Genomic DNA, 23,624 nt, shown 5'->3' on the forward strand with positions numbered 1-23,624 from the left:
TATAGTTTCAAAACCCAGAAGATCGACCAGCCGATGTGAGACCTGAAACCATTCTAGCTTTGGTGTTACTTTCATTTACACCACATTATGCAAAATGAACACATTGGGTTACTTTCTCCATATGCTTATAAATGCAGTCTAACGTTCGTAACTTTAACCTGCTTTTTAACAGAAAAACATGAAAACAGGATATTTACGGTTGAGAGATGCAAAAACGGGCTGTGGCTGTGAGGCATGTGTACCAACCCCCAAACGCTGGAAAAAACTACTTTTTTCAAGGATTCTCATATCAAATTCATACTAATAAGCTGCACAGCGGCCAATCATGTTTGCCAATCAGCATCAATGAAAACACGCACTGCTCACCTAATTGTGAAAAAATCCGCTGCTGTCATTTTGACTTTGACTTTCGCTGGTTTTACGCTTACAACAGCTGTAGATGATTACTTGCATAACCTATTTACGTGCAAAGGCACAGCAGAGTTGTGCTTTTCGCCTTACATGTTGAAGAATACAGGGCATCGAAGGGCGCATGCGCAACATGGGTTTCTCGCTTGTCGTCCGCAGTGGGCGGACGGTAAAAGCAGCTTCTTCTACCATTTCTTTGTATTTGTGTAACGGCTACATTTGTCATCGTAACGTCTGGAAAATTGAAATAACACACATATTGCATATATAATTCTAAGACTAAACAGTAAAAAAAACATATAAAAGTTTAATTAACATTTTTATGTTTTAATTTTGGAAGGGTGCCTACATTGCCTACCCTGACTGCATGTCACTGGATGAGAATCCGGAAATATGAGCACATAACACTCATCCTCCACTCACTGCACTGGGTCCATGTTCCGGATTGACTACAGAGTTTTACTACTCATTCATAAATGCATAAATGGACATGCAACCCCATATCTGCAAAGCTACTGACTCCCCAAACCTCCACCCGCACCCTCAGATCTGCAAGCAGCTCCTCTGGGTCCCCAACACCAAGCTCCGCACCATGGGCGACCGGGCCTCAGTAGCATTAAGACCCAAAACGGGTCATTTCAAGCAGAGTTATTTTAGGTAGGCTGAAAAGGGTGCCATCAAAAATTATCCTTGTGATATTTTTGACAAAAGTATGTTTTAGATGTATGTTGTATTCACCAAGAACCATATCAACAAAATACACTTTGCAAATTAATATAAGTGCATGTTTACCTTTGTCACACCCATCTCTTGCTTGTGGGTGCACATCACCCGTTTTTTTTTACAAACGAAGGACGTATAAACATTTTTCATTAGAAGTTCATAATGCTTTTACATTACAGCATTTGTGCAATCAGCCTCCATCCCAGAGACAACCTGCATCCACAGATGGGACGGACAACGTAAATGTTCTGCCGTGGTTACTGCCGTTTGAAGTTAACATCATACCATTACTCATATGCTTCCTGACTACATGTCACACACACACACACACACACACACACACACACACAGGAAGACCGTTTAGGCTAACTAAACCACACAGTCTTCCAATCAGAATATGAGATCAAGCACGTCAAAGGAAGCTGTAAACCCTGAGCCGATCTGCACATGTTTGCTGTTCTAGAGGAAAGATTTCCAAAGGGAAGATCATGAAAAGTTAACAGAATAACACATTATTTCCAATGCTCTTAAAAGCAAAGTGGATACAAGAATGTATGTTGGCATCCTCTAGGTACATTTATTTTCTACCTACTCATGCACGTTGGACTCATTGCAGACTCCAAACATTTCTCTGCGCTCACACAGCCTTCCTGTTGGCTCAGCAGGTCGTAGATGAATGATCAAGCTCCTCTAGCTCCTCCCCAAGCAGCTGAGCTCCTGTCATGTCAGTCCTTTGCCTCTCCTGGTCTTCTTTCGGTGAGGATGGAGAGGCCTAAAGTAATGGTCGAGATTTCCCAAAATGCTTGAGAGAGTCCAAGTGAAGGAATAGAATGAAATGGAACAGAACAGGTAATGGATTTAATCAGTGGATTTAACTAGTGAGCAACAAATACACATAGGGTGCAGGTTTTTGATAGGTCACTGTAGCGGCGTTTTAGGTGCCGTTTCTCAGTTTAGCATCAGACACAGTGACTTCATTTTGCCAATGACAGGAATTTGTTTAATTATTTTTTTGTCTTTATTTTATGCAGCAAAGCGTGTAATTTATTATTTGTTATTAAATGAACAAATAACGAATTCTGTCACACGGTAGAAAAACTGTGTTCTTGTGCCTAATGCAGCACTTCTGTGTTGCACCTGCTGCAATCATGATGTCAATAAAGCAAGACAAAAGACAGCGTAAATCTAACACAAATGCTTTTCAATATATGTTACAACTCAAATTAAAAAATACATTTTCCCAAAATCCCAATTAACGACTTACAACTACTTACAACAAAAACTTTATAAATATTGTACCTAGTGGTTACTAATACACCAACAAAGGAAGGAGGGCGGGGTAGGGGGTTGATTGTGTATATATATAGTCCTCTAACTTTCAGTAAGTCCAATTCAAAATTGCTGGACTGACTTGAGCTGTAGCTGATTGGTTATTGACCAATAACAAATATTAGTAGTTTCACCCCTTTGAGTTTGTTGAAATGTTCGATAAATGGCTCGTTGTTGACATCTATGCAAGTGTTTGTTCATTAGGGAATTACAGCTCCTACTTCCGGTGTCGGGGAGTAACTACTGGCATTTATTCAGAGCCTGAACCCACTGCTGAGCCCTGTCATACTTACGATGGCCCTTTCGATACAGCGCGAGTAAAATTCATTTATTTCATTGGCTCACCAAACTCCAGCACCCCTGTGCTGTTCGGCTGCAATAGGCTGTTGCATCTGTCCGTCACGACGCCTTCGCTTCACAGCGTCCTCCGCGTCACATGTCTGCTCTGTCATTGGCTGTTCGAGTTGTCTGTCATACGCGCTCTTCCGCGTGATTGGTTTCCCCCCGACGCCGTGTCTCACTACTTCCTGGTAGTACCTGTCTCTCTCTCTTCGCGCAGCTCCCGAGGAGGAAGGAGGAACTGCCCGAGTCGCGTGTGACACTTCGAGAATGCTGCAGACCTGCGCGGCTATGTGACTTCTCGGGATTATTTTAGCTGCTTTTGCGTTTGGTGGGAAGTAAGACTCTAAAGTTTGCGGTTACAGCCGGCCGTTTCGGGGCCTGGGGGCGAGGGGGGGGGACGGGTGACGGGGGCTAGAAGGGAAGGTGGTGCAAGTCGTTTCGGAGGAGGAGCGTGGCAGCGAGAAAGGGAAAAAAAAGGTTGGAGACGGGACTGACGTATAACATGGCGGAGCATCACCCGGCCTCGGACAACAAACACAAATCGGCGCTGACCTCCGGAGCGTCGTACTCGGGGAACGGACGCAGCAGCGCGGCGGTGGCGGAGCCAGGCAGCGACGCCGGGCCGGCCGGAGGGGGAGGTCTGTCCGGCGGCCTGTCGCAGCCGGCCGGGTGGCAGTCCCTGCTGTCCTTCACCATCCTGTTCCTGGCCTGGCTGGCCGGCTTCAGCGCCCGGCTCTTCGCTGTCATTCGCTTCGAGAGCATCATTCACGAGTTTGACCCCTGGTGAGTCCGGGTTACACGCGCGTGCACGCACACACACACAACTAGCTTCTTTGCGTTGTTTGTCAAGAAATGCCCCCACACGCATTCAGTATCGGTTGCATTGTCTTTCCAAACATGTGGAGGAAACCTACATTTTTTGTGTGCAAATTCCAACCGCGTGGTTACTCACTGAGTTTAGTGTATGTTTGGGTATTGCTGTACCCCCCCCCCCCCCCCCCCCTCCTCCATTGTCGTTCATTAAACCGTAGTAACAGCCAGTGGAGAAGAAAGGAGGGGGGGGCGGGAAGAGCAAACGCGCACAATGGTGACAGCCTTTATCTGACGCGGGTTGAACCCGGAAAAGGAGCAGCAGCAGCAGCAGCAGCAGCGGGGCAGCCGGCAGGAGCCCCTCTGACACGGCGCTCCGCCCTTTGTGTACCCGCCGGTCCCCTCGGCTCTCCGCCTCCGCACGCCGCCACGGACCACAGGCTCGTCCTTCTGTTCAGTGCTTTGATCCTATTCGGTGGTTCCGTGGGACTTTAGCCGGCGATCCGTGTTGTGAAGTTCAACCGGCGTGTGTTGCATCTGTGTTTATATCTGCGTTATAATATCCAGCACGCAGACTGCGCGTGGCCTTGAAAGTGACTGCTTGAAGTACACATTGCTGATTTGAATGAAACTGTTTGGTTAGTTATTTCGCAGCCCGGCCAGCAGCTGACTGGATCAGAATCAGATTGGCAGACTGGGCTGCCAGCAGATGAGTCGTGAGACCTGGCAAAAAAAAGAGTCTGATTTTGCACGCATTCATTTTTGTATATATGACATGCTCATGCTGTCTTTCAGCTCGCCTGAGTCAAACCAAGCTGGGCCCCGACCTGCGATATCACATCGCCTATTCTCACTTCAGTGGGACTTCTGGCAGATATCGTCATAACCTCCTTTTTTTTTTTTTAACTCCAAGAGTCTATTGCCATGACCCACTTCTCCATTGCATCACAGGGAGCATGTCAATGATTATTCTGAGACCAGGCAGTGTGGATTAAAGTGTCGGTGTCTTGTCTGTTGAATAAAAGCGGGAGGCCTGAGAGGTCCGGCCGGGTGCAGAGTCCCGCACGTCGCTGTCTGAGCGGCTTACGTGGCCTGCCAAGGAGGAAACGTACTCATACGCCGCTGTCCTCGTTCTACGGCTTCACCCGTTGCTTTCCGGCTGGCAGCGTCATGCAAACTAGCTATTTGGATGGCTGTGTGTGCGCGTGTGTCGAGCAGGAACTCTGGTGATGCACTATGTGAAAGGTCGGGTAATATTTGGTCTTACGTGTATGTCCCGCCGCCTCATCTGTGGAAGGGGAACCCTCTGCCGTGTGTCGTCTTTGCCACACTGTCATTTTTGTACAACAGGCTGGAGTTTGAACCTGCTTTTTTCTTTTCCTTTTTGCAAACAGACATTTGCAAAGTGCAGAAGGAGCTTTCAGCGGTCACACTAAAGTCACCTCGAGGTTGTCCAGCGCTCGGGAAGATAAAAGCGACGTAGTTACCAGCCTTTCTCCCGACTGCCGTTTGATCACAGTTCCCTTGTGCACTCACAATGTTGCAGTCGGTTTTTATCTTTTTTTTTTAAAAGAATGATTGCAAAGGAGCTCAGGGCTGTGTCCCCCCTCGCCACTACCAGGCTTCTCCTCTCCCTCGCCCTGTTCCCCTGTGTGATGTGTCCTTTTGATGCGGCTGGTTAATAGTCCCTTTTCCCTCGCCAGCGATAGACGCGCCGTTGGATCTGATCTGCTTTCAGGCTTCGTGCTTTGGGCCTTGAGCTTGGGCTCTGTTAATCAGGACCAGAACGTTGCGGATAGAGGAAAGGAATGAAACGTTTCCATTGGGGCTTTCGTCTCTGTCCGATGCGCTTGCTTGTAAGCCGGACCCCCCTCGGAGCAGGTCTCTGATCCAACGGTCATCCAGCTCAGTCACTAATGGTCTGAGGGGGAATTTATGTGCAATTAACGTCTGTAGTTTGTATGAAGAATGACATATTAAAGCAGAGATGAGTTCTTACATGTTGTCAGAGAAGACGTGTTCCCTGATGACCAACGTCTCTGCCCAATGATCTCATTGGCTGAACTGATTCACGCTGGTTACTTTAAGACTCTTCGGGTTGGTGTGAGTCCGAAGTGTTTGTATGGGTTAATTGAAGTTTCTGAAATGCCAATTATTCGTTTTTTGATTGGTCCATGTTGTCCAGGAGCTGAACACGTGCCATATATTCACTCAAGAATCAGGAATCATTTATTGCCATAATATGTCAGACATACACAGACTTTGACTTGGCAGTTAGTGCGTAACAGCAGACAGTACGACAATGGACAACAAGACAACAGTGCACAAGGAGTAAAATAAAAAATAATGCTATGGGTTAGTTTAAAAATAAAGGCTTGAAAATAAAGTGCACCAGCGAACGGAAAGTGACCGGTGGAACGTCAATGGCTCTGTCGATGAACCCGACTGCCGACGAGAAGAAACTGTTGGTGTGGCGGGAGGTCTTAGTCCTGATGGCCTCCTGCCAGATGGAAGGGGCACAAACTGTTTGTCCGGGGTGAGTGGGGTCGGCTTTTTAGCTCTCTTCAGGGTCCTGGAAGCGAACAAGTCCTGCAGGGACGGCAGGCTGCAGCGTGTCACCCTCTCTGCAGAGCGGATGACACGCTGCAGCCTGCCCTTGTCCTTGGCTGTGGCTGCAGCGTACCAGACAGTGATGGAGGAGCAGAGGATGGACTCGATGGTGGCCGTGTAGAAGAGCACCATCATCGTCTTTGGCAGGTTGAATCTCTTCAGCTGCCTCAGGTAGAACAACCTCTGCTGAGGCTTCTTGGTGGTGGAGCTGAGCCCAGGATTCCCTCCGTTTCCGACAGGTATATATGTTGGATTGACGCTCACGTTTATATTGACGTCATGTTTGCAGCAGGTGCAGCTGAGATGAGCTGCATTAGCCACTGGAACAGTTTTTCCACCGTGTAACGGAATGTGTTTTTTATGTGTTTAGTTGACTCTTTTGCTGCGTGAAATAAACACAACACAAAAAGAACTTAAAGATCTCCTGTCATTCGCGTTAATAAAATGAACTGTGTTTGCAGCTCAATTGCGGCTTAGAAATGTCACCGAAGGAACGCTGCTACAGTGCTGTTAGTGCTTTGCTGGAGATCATTTGTGATTCAAATGTTTCTCTTGACAACTAAAAATATAGGGTACAAAAATAGGCTACGGTAGTAATTATTAGTCATATGTGTCATGTGACAAAGCAACATTGATTGGCTGAATAATCAATTTGTCAATCGATTGACTACTCTGTTTTGATGATTGATTTAATTGTTTGCCAGCTTTTGTCTGAAGGTGACCGAGATGACAAGATTGCTGCTCGGCTTTGTGACTGATTTTCCCCAAAACGAATATCAAGCGTTAGACGGCAGCAGAGTGAACTGGGAAGGACCATGTGAGAGCAGACGGCGTCCCCGGTGATGTGAGGATACAATGCTCCCTTTTTGTCACACGCACAAAAGGAAGACCATAGAAAAACGGCCTCACAATTTATTGATGGTGATGATGGAGTTGACAAATCATGCACCACTGTTCTCGCGCACCAGGCTGCAAGAGGGGGGCCATCATCCGGCGTGCCACACAACCAGGTGCTGTGAAACGGGAACTAGAGGTGGTTGTGTTCCGTAATAGCCCACCAGCTGCTGTGCCTGAAGATCTAGTCTTTCCTCTATTCATTTTAGATGAAAAGGAGCCTTTTTGAAGGATTGCAAATGATGGGAGGGAGGAGAAATGAAAAGTGCCTCATTGAAACCGAATTGGGAATCAGATCCGATCATATTAAGCCGGTCTTCATTTTCACGGACTGCCACCATCATTACTGCTTAATCATCTCGATCCATTCACAGCTGCTGAGGTCAAAATATAGAGTGAGTCAGACTCCTTTTTTTATTTTCTTCCCCCTCGGCCGTATGGGACGGTAAAAAATAACAAACTGGATCCAGGTCAGCAATGCAAGGCCGATGATTCACGAGAGTGAGTAACTCCAGCTGCCTTCAGCGGCGCCCTGTGCTCAGGTCACCGGGGTCGTGACCATTTGTGCCTGTTGGCTGACCACCTGACACTCGATCGGTGGTGGTGACTCCGCCCAACGAGGGGTGCTGTTGGCCGGGCAGGGGGGGGGGCGCGGATGTTCCACCAGCACGGGTGGAGGAGACGACGGGGTCTGATCGCTCGCAGGTGGCTGCAGTTTGGCAAATGGCGAGTTGTTGACTCCAGGACCGGGCCGGTTGCTGCACTCCTACCATGCAGCTCATTAAGGTCACCACTGCTGCTACTGCCTGTGATCCCTGCTCCCAGCCTTTAACACGTCATGTAACATGCAGTGTTTCCTGCTACTGTTGTATTGGTAGGGGAAACCCACCCCCTTGGCCCTGTTGACCTATGGGGAACACTGGCATTTGAGGGGTTATTGTTAATACAGGGCTTTTATGTTAATTCAGTTGACTAAGCGCATGGTCCATTCTGCTACAGAAGTCGGTGGTATTGTGTTAGTTTGTTAGTAAATTATTGGTCTGAATATTCATTCCCAGGGGCCAATGAATTCAGATTTCTGGAAGCCTGTCTGCTGTTAACCACAATGAAGACCTGAAATTGCATGTGCACGGAGTGTCCTCTGAGGCAAATTTGTAATTTTCAATTTTGGGCTACAAAATAAAATGAATTGAATTAAAGTAAAGCAGATTATGCTTCGGGCGGGGCTGCTGGGATTGACTGGTCGCTGCTGCTACCAGAGGCGTCTCTATGCACTCCTCCATACATACACATAGAATATACCTTCTGTTCATAAGATGCAAAATACCACAAGATGGCAAAGACGAAATGGAGCCTTCAAAGCAGAAGTCAAAAAGCCAATGGTGGCGTCATGCTGACTGCCGGGCCAGTGAGGCCGTTTTGCCCTCAGTGATGTACTGAGCACTGTGCGGGAAGGTAGGTAAAAAAAAAGGTAAAAGAGGTCATTATGTAAAAGTTGGTGCTCTGACCAATCGGGAAAAAATATGCAGCCATCATTTTGCCTCAATGAAAACATTGTTCTTCACTGTTTTGGAGCAAGGAAATGTCAGCGGTCACAGGCGAAGCCGCTTTAAAAGCAAAGCAGTTGCTTCTCAGATTTAATTTAATAATTTAATAATTTAATTCATGGCGATCTGAAAAAAGTGTTTGCTGGAGATTCTGAAAAGAAGCTGATTTTGATTGTAGAGCTGCAGATTTCGCCTCCTTTCTTCACAGTTCTGTCGTTGCCGCTGTGTCAGCACATCTGCGTTGCACTGACCTGTTGTTCGTTATGAAACGTCAGAAAAGCCAAATTCTTTCACAGTAATCAGTTTGTGGAAGATCCCCTTTATTCAGCGTGCAGAACACACATTCTAGTGTATCATAATGCAGAACAGGATAAGTCATTCTAAGCTTGCATTCAGGTAAAGGGCCCAACCGATTAGACCACATTGATGTGGGAGAAGATGTCCAACTGGGTCACATTTAGGCCTGAATGGTATTGAGCCATTAAGGGCAAATGTCATTCATTTTGACATGAGTGATTCTTCCTGTGAATGTAACACTGAACTGTGAGATCTCAGTAAGCGGAAGAAGACACGTTATCACAGTCGATCAGGTTGTGTGTGTGTGTGTGTGTGTGTGTGTGTGTGTGTGTGGACGCTTTATCACTTTGCTGTTGCTGCTCCGCACGCAGTTCCTCCTCCACCAGCTTCTGTTAATCTCTTCTACCGCGCTGAAGATTTGAGTTGTGCAAGCAGCTAACTATGTATCCTATTTGGAAAGAGGGGTGACGTAAAGACGGCGTATTCAGCTCTGTTAGCAGCAACAGTACAGTATGTGTCAATGGGTTTTAGCTGACAGCACACGGATGTTCCTCCCTCCGTTGATGTGAACGAGCCCGATACCAGAGCCATGGTGGTGTTAACCAGGATTCAGCGAGCCAGCAATTAGGACCCCAAATACTATTGAATGTACAAGGTCACACAACAGACAAAAGCGGCGTTCCCCGTTTGGATCCCTGACGTCTTGTTTCCCATTTGACCGGAGACGCACACACTACTCAGAACGCCGGCGGTTTAATTCTGTGAATGTCGTTGTTCATAATACTCTCGTACCCACGCCGTTTCTTTACTGTCAATCTCTAAACTAATGTGGGAAAAACATGCTCATGTTTTCGTTCATGTGTTTTGACAGAGGTTGTCGGTGCGGTTCCAGGTCGAGATTCTGTGTTCACCCAAAGCATCTGCAAAGAGCTCCTCTCATTTTACCGCCATTAGATTCTCTCTCTCACACACACACACCTCTCTTTACCATTCACCCCAACACGTTCACCACTTTGAGCTCCTCCATTACAAGCTAATTGGTTCAAAGAGACTTTGGCTGTAGTTTCTACTCTGTGAAGCAATCTGACTTTTGGCATCCGACACGACCTTGTGACGCAGCGCAAGTAATGAACCTTCTGTGTTTGCAGTTGTTTTATACAATTGTGGCTTCATTTGATAGAGGGAATGTCTTTATTGAGGTTATTACACTGGAAGCAAACCTGGGATGCTGTCAGTGTCCCTTTTTTAAAATCTTTTGATTGTAGTTGCGAGGAATGAAATAAAGTGGCCACTTAGTAGACGTCTTTTCTCTGCTTTGATTCCCAGCTTGCTTTGAACTTCTACTTCTGTCAGCGTGCCTCCGTGCTGCTAACACATTAGTTTGTGCTGTCTGTTTCTAATCACATCATAGGGATGCTGACCGGATGCTCTGCTTCCCTTGCACATTCTCTCTTTATGCAAACATAAAGACACATTTTGGACTCATTTTACTTCAGCCCTCAGTTACATTTTCTTTGAGGATTTCTTAACTCTGCTCTGTGCCTGGTTTTAATTGGTTTATCCTGTGATTTGATTAGATTTCTGCAGCCCAACCAGATTATTTTCAACTTCTGTCATAGTTCTATGGGGGGGTCTGTCACCGATTTAACCTAGTTGGACGTTCTATTGTTCCTTAAATGATGCAACAAATGGTATTATCATTTTTTTTCTTAAATATATGACATTGCGCTCTAATTAGCAGTTTTCTGTGTGTATTAGACCAGGGCCCCCGACCACCACAGAAAGAATAAATCTATATTGTGTCTGTATGCAACCCCTGTCGACCCATCAGCACGCACGCGCCTCTGCTGAAGGGCCCCTACTTCTGCCCCGTGTGTCCTCACACTTCCTGTTCCGTCGCTGAAGAGAAGCTGCCATGCTCTCTTCATGCGCAGGCAGGAAAGCACACTGGTAAAGTCAGACTGCACTAGTTTACAGAAAATGTGCAGCAGATTGCCCCATGGCATCGAAGAAAGTCACCTGAGATCATTTCAGTCCATCTGTGATCAAAAGCTTGCTGTTGATTTGAAGTATGCATTATTAAAAGTAGGAAATGGATGCAGTGTGGCTGCTCACTAGTCTGCCCTTCCTGTTATATACATAGATATATTGGACAGTGATATAAATACAACGGTGATACATTCTGATTTAACCATCAAGATTAATGACGTGTGTCCTGGTGTCACAGGGATGCTTCGCTTGGCTGAAGCAAATCAGTAACTTGCTAATGTGCAGCGAAGATATCTGCTCTGTCCTTAGAAGTCTAGCTGGATCCCTCATGGAAACCCTTTTTTTTTTCAGAAATTTAATTTGGATCGTTGTAAATGTATATAATTTATTATATAACCCTCATGGGTTTATAAGACCCCAAAACTACAACTGCACACATCTCATTAAGTTGGGTTTGACTCAATTACTAAATGACACCACATTTCTACCTTTGCTTCCTTGCCTAGCAAATAAAACGGTTTCTTGCACATTCATAGGAAAATATGGATGATAAGATGTGATGTTAAGATTCAGTAAATGAAGAAAACCAACCTTCAATGGCCGCCACAAGGGACCCCTACAGCACCCCAATATTTCCTGAATGTACATATATCTATATTACATATACATCCATCCACTTGTACCTTTTAGCCTCTTTACTGTTAGTCAAAAAAAAAGTGCCGGGACTTTTGAATATTTGCATTGTTGTTCATATTTTCTGTCATGCATAGAAGCCCTTCTGTAAACGCTGGCCTATGTGAGTCTCTCTAGCTGCGTAAATGAACCCGGATCCAGACAATAAATCCTGGTACGGTTGGTCCAGATTCTGCTTTTGAAAGGCCTGGTGGTCTAACGAATGTGGATGTGTGCATTCTGGTCAAGGACCACCTTTCTGAACAGGCTGCAGGACAGACCTGCAGAGCGTGGAGGAATACCACATTTCTAGCATTAACGGTCCTGAGTTTAAGCCAATTTGAAACCGTGTAAGGGGTGTAAAATATCAACAAAATTCGAATGGACGAACCTGCTTCTCGCATCCCCTGTAGCACTAATCCCATTTGAGGCTACAGCCGCTCTCGCTCTCCCAAACCCCGGCCCGATCGCACCACAACAACCCTCCTGCTTTCCTTGTCAGAGACCTTCACTCAGGGTCTGAGTAGCTGTGTTAGCACTGTTAGTGCTGCCGACCCCTATCGCCATGCTGAGAGTTGTTTTGGACACAATCTTTCTTTCGTAGATCTTTTTGAATTGCATGTAGAGCTTGTTCATATAAGTGCATTGATTGGAGGTTTAGTAAGGCAGCTGCTTTACCAATAGAAACATTTTGCAGCATGTCAAGGTTGCCGTGCAGGAGTTGGTATGGTATGCAGTATCTCAGTAAATGTTGTTACTTTGGATCAATTGACATCTTTTTATGTATTAAATGGGTATTTGGTGTTCAATGAGCACTGTGCAAACTGTGGCGGTTACAACAGACAATTCTTGGTAGTCCAAGTGGGACTTTCCAGTGATGACAAGCACGCCGTGGCAAAGAGCGTGACGAGTCAAATCGAAAACAGAAAAGCAAGAAAGGGAAAGTTGTGCTCAGTCCTGCTGTACAAAAATTACAGCCGATCCACCCCCCGCCCCCCCGCCGCCGCTATGCTCCTTTGGAAATCTCCCCCACGCTGCCTTTAAGATCCTCGTCAATGTGCAATTAAAGGAATTGACTAGTCAGCACACCTCCCATCAGAGAATGGTTGTTACACAGATTAGATGTACAAACAAAAGAAAGGAAATTATCATAATGGCTTTGCCTTGTCACGGCTGATTTATGTTTTAATGCAACAGCTAAATATTCATCAGGATAGAACATTCTTTGTCCCAGTTTGATCACTAACAGAAAGAGCTTGAGCTTGTTTGACTTTTGTTAGTTTAAATGGAAATGTCACTTTGCCGTAGCATTTAACTACGGCTGTTATGAGGGAAACCCTGGTAGGTGAGTGGATGAAGCATTACTCAATCACTCAATCTCTCATTATGATCTGAAGCCATTCTGGTTTAATAGCAAAGAGTGGTTTCCTTTCTTTGCCTTTCCTCCATTGAAAAACATCTGTAATAAGTGATGCTATTGCAGCTGTGCTAACCTCTTTAGGGGGACTGTTGTTCGGAACGGACTCTGCAAGGTTGTCTTTGGCGATTTCAGTCCGCAAGCAGTTTTTTTTCCCTCTTTCAGCCCGAGAGCCAAATGACAAATCGGACGGGCTCGGCCCAGAAGCCCGTCCCACAGAAACATATTGCCTCCTTCATCACGCAGGCTTCCCCCACCCTTGATGGAACCCGTGACCTCTAATTTAAGACAAAGCTCCAGGCCTCCGTGACAAGCTGCAAATGCTCTACTTGGCTCCTAATGCACATGGCTAGTTTTTTCCCACAGTTCCTGTTCCTGCGTGGCCACATCAACCTACGTGCTCCATATTGGGAATGTTTATGCTTTGGATTATTGTAATCGCCATCCTTTAGTGTGGGGACACTTTCCACCGCTTTGGGGCCGAAGAGATGGAGGATGAGCGGCCAGCTCGTGCTGCGAGATGCTAATGGTCAAAGATAAAGCATGTTGGTAAAAGTCACATGAGGACTACGGGAAAAACTGCAGAACACGGTCTCATAGTCTGCAGTTAATAGCCCACAAAACACACACGGACCTGCTCATGATTTTCTGGTGGTATTGCAGAGTTCACGGCGGTCAGAGCGGTGATGAAAGGGAATGGGCTGTGTTTATTTAGTTTTTATACTAAATAAACACAGCCCAATGTTCAGTGTTATATAAGTTAGCAGGCATGATGAATCCAAATCAGCCATCTGATGAGAAGAAGTCCTGTACGGCTCCACAGAGATGCAGCCATTTATCAACTTGAGTTCCGCGAGCCAGAAGCGGAGGCGGACTTGTCGACCTGCACACAGTGTGTTGTCATTTGGTTCTTTCTGTTGCTTTTCCCGAGGCTGTGTGAAGAGGACTCGATGCCTCCGTAGTAAACAAAGTCCCCGCGAGCCGCTGTCCCGCGTTTAGACGTGTCGCGCAAGCAATATCATCATGACTGCAGAGGGCTGAGACGAGTGACCAACCAGCGCTCACCCCTCACCAAGACATGGCCATTATCCAATTGTGACTTCAAAATAGAGATATTTTCACTCCTGGAAGTAAAGTTGTCTCTGTGCCGTGAATCTCTGGTCTCAAATTGTCAAAGGTCGACCGTTTTTAGCAGCGATACAGATCCTCGCTGCCTCCCCCCTCGGACACGACTCAAGGTCTCCGAGCTAACCAGACCCCAAGGAAAGGGAATCGCTTCCGTGTGTCCTTTTTCACGGTCTTCATTTTCCCCAATTTGTTGATCTCCATCTTATTGATTTTCAAAAATATATTCTCACCAGACTTGTCAGCGTAGAGCAATGCGATGCCAGAGGGAGGCCGCGGGCTGAGCCAGAGCAGCGGAGCGACGGCGCCCTGCTGCTCCTTTGGGCTGTTTACAGGGTTTGGATCCACGCCAGTTCAACATTGATTTTTCCTTTTTCTTCTGACCTTTTGTTCCATCAGTCGACTCAGGTATTTTAAAATCAAATGAATGCAAATTTGCTTGAAGTACTTGTTGTTTTTGATATTCAAATTGGTTTAGTTGAATTTTTATATTTTATTTTCAAATTACAACTATAGGTTGAACTTGGTATTGATTTATTTTAAACAGTGTTGGGCAAGTTACTGAAAATGAGTATTTAGTTACAGTTACTAAAGGTAATTGAATTACTTACCAGTTACTGTGCATCAAAAGTAATTAGTTACTCTGGAAAGTAACTTAAGTTACTTTTATGTCTGCTTTTTAAATGTAATGAATATAAACAGTACTGAACAGTCAAACACAATAAACATATTTTTTAGACCTATTTATTGTAATCAACAGTGCAACAGGCCTTCAAATCAAGCAATAGTACAAAAGTCCTTTTTAATACTTAACTTAATACAAAATAACTGTTTCCGGCATTTGCCTGAAGGCAGCTGACTCGACAGTTGACAGGATGCATCATCTTCAACATAGCGAGCAATCAATCTATTCAGCTCTGCCCGGTTCATCGCTGCACTGCAGTCTGTGTGAAGTGGAGCCGTGGTTGTTTGCGTGGAGCGGCGCCTGCAGCATCCGCCGGCCTGCGGTCCTTCGTCATGACGTTTGGTGGCCACAACTATTTTGTGCTGACAGGCAGCTATTTACTTACTATTTGCCGGCCCTCCGCTTCGCGTCACAAAAGAGAGTAACGCGAGTAACAAACTGATTTCAGTAATTGTAACTGCGTTAATTTATTTAAGAAAATACTTCGTCACATGCTCGTTACCGCTAAAAGAAGTGGAATTACAGTAATTCGTTACTTTGGAACGCGTTACTCCCAACACTGATTTTAAACAAATCTCTTTTTAAATGTGTTTAATGGGTCGATCAAATTTGAAATGTCAGTCAAAAATTGTTTTGAATTAATTGCATTATAATATATACTCTAAAAAAGGTGGCACTTAAAAGTATTTTCCACTTAACAGTTTTAAGTTAGGGAACCACTGCGTAATGTTATCTTTAGTATTCTGATCCAGTGTCTAGTGCCCAATATAAAAACCGGGATCCCTCTTCTGATATGAAATTGAACAAACTCACTCGGGTCAAAACAGGAAATAGTCTTTGGGAATCTACAGCAAGTCGCTGTAAGGAAAAAAAGAAAGCACTTTATCACCGATGGTTCTACTTTCTGACTCCCAGGATACGTGGAGCAGGTTTTCATTAGACCTGGCCCCGGAGTAAAATACAATAAAACCCTGCTTGTAGTTTGTGGGGATTGAATGAGACCTGGTCAGATTTTAATAAATATCTTTGTTCGGTTTCCCCCGTCCTCCCGACTCTAACCCTCTGTGGCTGTATTCCCACACACTGTCCTCTCTACCAAACATAGGACGTGGAAACCTTTCTTAAAGTCACATCTTGGTTGCTTGTGCATTTGGGTATCGACAGGCGGGCGACCCACTAAACAAGACCTGTTAAGACTCTGTTAGTGTGATTCAACAAACCGATCCGATCGGGCTCCACTTCCTGTGGCGCATGCAGGCTGATTCAGAATGACAGACTCGCGCTGCATCGAGTGAGGGCATCACGTGAAAATAAGATGAGCTCCTTCCTCAGCTGTTTTTCACCATCCAACTTTTCATGTGACTTTAAGAGCTTGCAGAACTGTGCTGTAAAGTTGCTTCTCCAACAATACACATCTGTGATTTTTTTTTTTTTTAATAAGCAACAAAGCCGGACTAAACTTTTATTGCATTCCCATCTATTTTCTGCAGGGTGTTGTGTGCCAGGCTTCCCCCTGTTTGCCCTGCACAGCTTTGGCTCACACATGCTCTTCTCCACTGGTTTCTAAGCCATGCTGATTAAATTTAGTTCACGTTTATTGACTGATTTTTGCAGATACATTTGAACACATGATGATCTCATAAACAATCTTTAATAATCTTCCTGTAAATGCATCTGTCATTACAGATGCAGATTTTTATTTCTTTGTAGTTTCTTGTGTTAAGCAATATGTAAAGCAATGTCAAACAGCTTGACCATTTTGCATCCGATTCACAGCTTCCACACTATTGAGCTGATTGATCCATTCTTCTTCAAAACAAAGAAGAAAACATTTAAACCTCGAGCCAACTGCAGTCTCAACTAATTGTATTTTACCCAAATAGAGGATTGTCTGTTAACCACAAGGCAGTAACTTCACTGTCTAACGTGAGCTAGCAAGCAAGCAAGCCCTTGTAACTAGTTAAATAAGAGTTATCTAACTAACTTAATCCTTACTAAATAATTAATACTTAGCTGAACACGTTTCAATCCAAGTCATGGCGATCTCCCCCCTGTATGTACCTGTATGTATGACTGAAAAAATAAAAGATTTCTAAAAGAAAAAAAGGACTGTATTTCAAAATAAAGACTATAAAAACAAAGTGCTTCAAATAAAAATAAAAAAATACAGGGAAAAGAAAAGCTTAAATTTTCCCTTTTTCTGTTTTACATTTGGACTCTAGTCTCAGCAAATTATAAATAATCCAAATTTTCATGGAATATTTATATATGCCACTCCCGCAGTCTTTGCTCAGTTGTAGAATTGAGCTCTATCATGTCCTGCCGGGATGCGTCGGGCCGTTCTGCTCCTCACATGGAGGAGTTCATTGTGCCTCATAATGGAGATTCACATCGGCACTTTTCTGGATTAAATGCTCTACTTTCACTGTCCACTTTTTGTTTTCCCACCTGTGTCTCACTCGTCTTTTTCCTAAAAATTTTATTTCGTCTTCTTTGGAATTAGCCGCTGTCTCTCTAATATGCCTTGATTGCTTAATCAATGGTGGCTTAACTCCAATGCTATTGGTCTGTGCTTTAAACCACTACCATAAAGACTACCAAAGCTGCGCGGGTCAAAAAGGGCCCGTCAGGTTTAAATCAGAACCGACTGTTCGGTTCCCCTCACGGATAATACAGACAATCTTGACTTTGACCAATGCATTGTCTCTCCCCCTGTCCAACCCCAATGCCTCTGCAGACTGGGCTTGCAGCTATACAGAGTATTTCACACACAGTAAAACCCACTGGTGAACATTCATGGTTCGTGCCTTAGTGTAGAAGCCATACAATGGCAGCCGGGTTCCAACACTTAAACCAGCTTAAACAACATGCAGACTTTTTTCTTTTTCACAGTGATACACACACACACACACACACACACACACACAAGGGCGTGTGCGTGCGGCTGAGGCCACCTCCCGTCTCCTCAGAGCTGAATGGCTCATCGGTCCTGCCAGGCCCCAGTTCTCACACACTCATCTGGCTGCTGCAGGTCATCGACGGGTGACTCGGCTCTTCTGTTTGCCTCGGATTTGTTGGCCACCTGGGAGACACGCAGCGGCTTGTTGTTATCAGAAATAATAAAGCAGGGTGGTGACTCCAGTACCTGACATCATCGTGCCCTAGAAAGACGAACAGACTCTTCTAAGATTCTATTGCGTGCTGGACCGACTTTTATTCCTTACAGAGATGTGTAAACAAATGTATTCCAGCTCAGATGTGCAGCGAGCCCTGAGTGATTTCCCTCATGCAGTGGCAACAAGTGTTTCCATCCAGCTGCAGCTAAATTTGTTACACACTTGTTTAACAGCCCAACAAGATTATTTTTTTGGTGTCCATGTGTCACTGAAGGAAGCCCAGCTCTGGATTTTGAGCAGAGCTTTGTCTCCCGTAGTTGCTGTGTCAACCACCTGAATATGTTCTACGTGGTGCAAATCATTTGTGTTAGTTTGAGCCCAACATAAATAGGCCACTACTTAGTCTTCCATGTCTGACCTTGTCTCTTTGTTTGCGTAGCGTAAAGAGACACTTTACTTCGTAAACGTGTGTTCTAGCACTCTCTAAAAACTCCAATGAAACAGTAGAGTTATTGAATAGAAACCATTTAGTCAGAGCTTTTTTTAAAAAACAAATCGACTTGGCCGCTTCCCCTCTCAAGCCCCTGAAGTCTTTTGGTTTTGAATATGTGAACCTTGACCAGCGGCCAATCCTGAGCCGCCTGCTGCGCTCCTTCTGCTGTTCATCAGGGACCGTTTCAGTTTGTTCAAAGGTCAAACTGTAGATGGCTTGAATGCTGAGCAGCTCACATCTCAGTGCGATACTCCAAAGTACACAGCTTGGTTAGAGGAAGTTCTCACCTGCAGATCCAAACACTACATGTCTGTTGTGCTGTCACATCCACAGCGCTTCTGATGTCTGCTTTCTTTTTCTTCGCTCTGCTCTGAGAGTAGCTGGTCTCTTGTCCGTCTCGTCTTCTACAGTTCTCGGTGTTGACACCATTTCATCAGTTTTCCTCGGCGGTGTTGAGTTTTGCTACTTTGTGGCGTCAGTCTTCACTTCCAACGTTACTCACAGCGGGGACGTCCTCCGCTCTGCAACTGTCAAACTGATAAATGCTCAAAGGGGGTGTTTGTTTGATGTTGAAGTCTTCCTCAGTGTCCTTCTCACACAGCCTGCTCGGAGTCACTCGGCCCGCCGCACAACGGGTCAGCAGAGCGGCTTTGTTAGCTGTTTTACCAGACGTTAAGTCTGACCTCGGCATATAAAATCCCGTTTCATTTGACTGTATAGATCTGACCTGCACATGAATGAGACACTGATGTCCTCTTTAGCCTCTTGGTTTGGTTTTGGTGGCATTCTCTGTCTGACCTCTGCCTCTCTTCCCCTGTTGCAGGTTCAACTACAGGGCGACTCACCACCTCACCACCAATGGCTTCTACGAGTTCCTCAACTGGTTTGACGAAAGAGCCTGGTACCCCCTGGGGAGGATAGTAGGGGGCACGGTGAGTGTTTCTGTGTCTCTGTCTGTGTGTTTGTGCCATGAAGCAGGTTTGTCACCGTAACAGGCAGAGAACGAACAGACCGGGTCACCTTTGCACCGTGTTCCAACCCCACGACATGTCGGAGCGCTTATCTCCTGCTTCTCCACTTACGTTACAGTCCTCCGTGTGAGCTCCTCGTTTGGGGTTGATGAAGGAAGAGCCACCGCGGGCTGATCTCTTCACCAGAGTGCACTCAGCGTGCAGGCGTTTCACATTAGCTGACAAATCGGCCGCTTTTAGTACCTTGTTTTCACTGAGACATCAGCACAATAACGTATTTTGTGCCGTACGACCGTTATAGTCACAAATCATGACTGAGAATAAAAGTTCAAATTCTTTTGATTTATTTATTTTACTTTACGTTTTTTAGTAATGACATTCTTACTGTCAGCTGAACTGCCCGTTTGCTCTGGTGCTGTTTACAGAATGGTGTCAAAACAAACGGTTTCATTGAGGTAAACTCAATGTTGGGCTTTGTTTTTGGCTACTTTTTCTGACTCGGCATTACTCACAAATGATGTGTTCAAGGACCATCGTAAAGCTGAAAATCTGATATTTCACAGCTTCTGTCGAGGGTACATTTCGTTGTCTTGGCAAAACGTGTTTTCAACTCCGATTTGCTTTATTCTTCAAAGATTGTTTTGTGTGCTGGGAATTCAGTAAGATCTGCTGTCATCGGCCGTGGTTGTGTAGGTGACAATGTGCTAATCTTCTGTCCAGTACCTGTGAAGCTCGTTGCGCGTCTGTTCTTTTACTGCTGAATCGCTCATTCAGACTGTAAATGATGGTTTCCAGAATCAGCCCCAACTCCACAACTCAACAAATGTTTTTCAAGGTCGCTCAACACTGCAGACTTCCTGCACTTACCCCCCTCCTCGCCCCCTCAGGTGTACCCGGGCCTGATGGTCACGGCGGGCCTCATCCACTACGTTCTCAACCTGCTGCACGTCACTGTCCACATCCGCGACGTGTGCGTGTTCCTGGCGCCGGTGTTTAGCGGCCTGACCTCCATCTCCACCTTCCTGCTCACCAAGGAGCTGTGGAACCAGGGGGCGGGGCTAATGGCCGCTTGCTTCATCGCCATCGTCCCCGGCTACATCTCCCGCTCCGTGGCCGGCTCCTTCGACAACGAGGGCATCGCCATCTTCGCCCTGCAGTTCACCTACTACCTCTGGGTAAGTCCTCCCCATGCAAATCCTAAACTTGTGTCTTTTTTCTGCATGACGCTGAAAAACTACTAATCAATATTTTTATAGAGTGAAAAGAAGACTAATCTAAATAGAGGGACAACCCCCCACTTGTTTCAGAGGAGAAGGACATTATATAAACGAAACTCGCCATCGGCAATTGAATTCTTTTTCATGTTCAGACTCGGACAGTGCTCTTTAAGAGAAAACGTGACTCTAATTCTTCAGCTGGTTCGTTTGTCTGCAAGCTTTTTTTCATGTTTATAATTGTCCGCTGCGCTCAGCAGTTCCATCCACTCCCTCCCTAGAATGTCCAAGATCTGTTTGTAAAGGCAGATTGTTTGAACAACAAACCTTCTGTTTTGTTTTCAGCTTGTTTGGCTGAAGTAAAACCGTCATCATGGCTAATGTTATTAATGGACAGTAATAGCATAGCATAAGCTGATTAAATTAGCATTAAGCCTCATTCCTACAGAGTAATAAATCACACAGGACAGAATGATTTTAATAATCTCATGTGATTGCATCCAATAGTTTTCTCTTTTCCTGCCATAACTCTCCTTCTACTCGTTATTTCCTTGAATCCACCACATCCCACCGACTAAGGTCCAGTTATCCTCCATTCTCCTCCAGCCAGTAACTGCAGCCTTTAACTTAAGCTGCGCTTTGTGCGAGTCATTAATGAGGGAAACACGGCGAATAATTTGTGTGTGTGTGTGCGTGTGCGTGTGCGCGCGCGCGCGCAAAGCCAGAAAGGTGCAACTCATAATAAAGGAAATCAAAGCGAGCAGGTCCGCTTCGTTTGAGCATATGATGTAAATGAGACGCTGAGTGTGTGTAACTTAATGCTGTCCTGTGTGACCTGCAGGTGAAGTCTGTGAAGACGGGATCTGTGTTCTGGTCCATCGGATGCTGCCTCTCCTATTTCTACATGGTGAGGACACACACACACACACACACACACACACACACACACAGCCCTTTATCTTAAAATGATTGTGACCATGTAGAATTGATCAACTAATCATACCATATATAGACATGACCATTTTTACATGATCTACTTATTGTTTAGGTGCTTGACGTCATCATTCTGACGTTTGTATTACACGTTAAATGGAATTTGATGTTAACGTCTGTGTTTGCACATAAAGTTCATTGCTTGTTCAAAAGACGGGCTTTCATTAATAATCAATCAATCCCTTGAATAAAATGGTCTCAACATGACAATATCAATTATTGTAATAATTTCTGTGTGTCTCAATAAAGTCGTTCTTCTGACCGTCCTACCAGGTTTATGTCCTGATCTGAAACTTTAACCCAAATGGGAATCTGAGTCATAAACTCCATGGAGGGCAGTGAGAACACTACGCACGGACTGAAACACACAAGCACCCGATAAAGGATTATTGTGCCCCTGACAGATGGTTAAATCCGAGCATCACGTGGAAGCCCATCAACTGGTGTTTGCCTCACATCACCGAGGGGAAATTTACTCTGACAAAAACGGTCATCTGGGGAACTCTGTTCTTTACTCGCCTATAATTCAGCCAGACGCTGATGGGTCCTTTGGACGCCTCGCGCTGTAAACTTTGACGCCTTTTGTCTGGCAGTTGCTCACCGACTGGGAGTTACACCACTTATTGGAAAAACAATTAAAAAAGTATGCTTGCTATGAACGTGTGCTTGCGTGCACATTTGAGGGACTGGCCACTGACAACATAATCTGAAGAGGAGTCTTAATGCTGCAGCTCATAATGCTTCCACAGCTCCCCAGTGGGCTGTGCGACTTCGCCCCCCTCCCTCTCGCTGCAACCCGCCTCATTATAGAAGTGTGTGCGTGTGTCGTCACTAAGAGCAGGAACACGCACCCTCCGCTTCCCCGGCCTACAGGGACTCGTGGGCCGATCACAATACTGATTATCTACTGCGGCTGAGAGCTCTGCACGGATTCAGCAGAGACAATAATCCCGTTATGACAAGAAGCACTAAACTGCGTGTGCGCGCGTGCGTCATAGACGGTTCACGTCTAGTCAGACGTGAACTTTTCGAATCACCCATTGGTTTGTGGATTGACGTTTTGGCACTTTAGGGTCTCTTCCAGTGGTCCATAAACCACCGGGCCGCAGACTGGTACCGGTCAGTGGGACATTTGGTGCCGGGCCGCCCAGAAGGATTAAGCCTATAAAAATGCTTGTCTCGGTCATGTGACAACTGCAGCAGAACTTAAGCCCACAAGCGAGCAGAAATGAGCAAAAAACACAAAGCTCTTTGCAAATGAGAAAAGGCCCTCTGAGGAGACCGAAGGAAAGCCTCCAACCTAAAAAAAAGAATGCCTCATTTAACAGGCAGCATCAGGAGACTGAGGGAATCAAGAGGGAAGTGTAGTCATTTTCTCATAAACCTTTTATAAAACCTATTAGAGAGATTCCAAGTTTTACCACATGTCCACTCTTCAGCACTGGCGCCTGGCGCACGAATATGTTACAAACTGTTTAAGGACATCTGGAGCCAGCTGACTGTTCTTATTTTGTTTGTCCCACAGGTGTCAGCTTGGGGCGGTTACGTGTTCATCATCAACCTTATTCCCCTTCATGTATTTGTCCTACTCCTCATGCAGCGCTTTAGTAAAAGGGTCTACATAGGTGAGATGCAGCACGCACGCACACACACACACACACACACAGAGCTTTTATGTGGACATGAATTCAATGGTGTAAGGATTTGATGGGGAGGGGGGGCAACGATTCTCATTATTTGACAGTTTAGGACATCCAGGCTAAACCGTGAAGATGAAGGACAGCAGCTACACAAGCATGCACACACACACACACACACACACATGCACACACTGAGTTTGTATCCAGTCACACGGTACTGACAGAGTACCTAGTAATTCTTTGTCACATCTGCACTGTATAAACCCATTGAACTGATCATGAAGAACAATCTACTTCTGCCTTTAATTATTTAGAAACCCACGTTCACACAAACAAAAGAGGCAATGAG

At 45.4% G+C, this 23,624-nt stretch overlaps 1 protein-coding gene across 1 annotated transcript in view; it reads left to right on the forward strand.

Annotated features, from left to right (window-relative positions):
* The first annotated feature begins 2,937 nt into the window (after window positions 1–2,937).
* LOC120810931 (dolichyl-diphosphooligosaccharide--protein glycosyltransferase subunit STT3B) overlaps window positions 2,938–23,624 on the forward strand; it is a 31,472-nt gene continuing 10,785 nt past the window's right edge. The window contains exons 1-5 of the mRNA XM_040165941.2: window positions 2,938–3,585; window positions 19,281–19,389; window positions 20,316–20,603; window positions 21,484–21,549; window positions 23,161–23,260. Coding sequence (XP_040021875.2) covers window positions 3,305–3,585; window positions 19,281–19,389; window positions 20,316–20,603; window positions 21,484–21,549; window positions 23,161–23,260 — 844 coding nt within the window. The 5' untranslated portion in view covers window positions 2,938–3,304. The remainder of the gene's footprint in view (window positions 3,586–19,280; window positions 19,390–20,315; window positions 20,604–21,483; window positions 21,550–23,160; window positions 23,261–23,624) is intronic.

The sequence above is a fragment of the Gasterosteus aculeatus genome, chromosome 20, assembly GCF_964276395.1.
Source record: "Gasterosteus aculeatus chromosome 20, fGasAcu3.hap1.1, whole genome shotgun sequence".
In the NCBI taxonomy this organism is placed as follows: Eukaryota; Metazoa; Chordata; class Actinopteri; order Perciformes; family Gasterosteidae; genus Gasterosteus; species Gasterosteus aculeatus.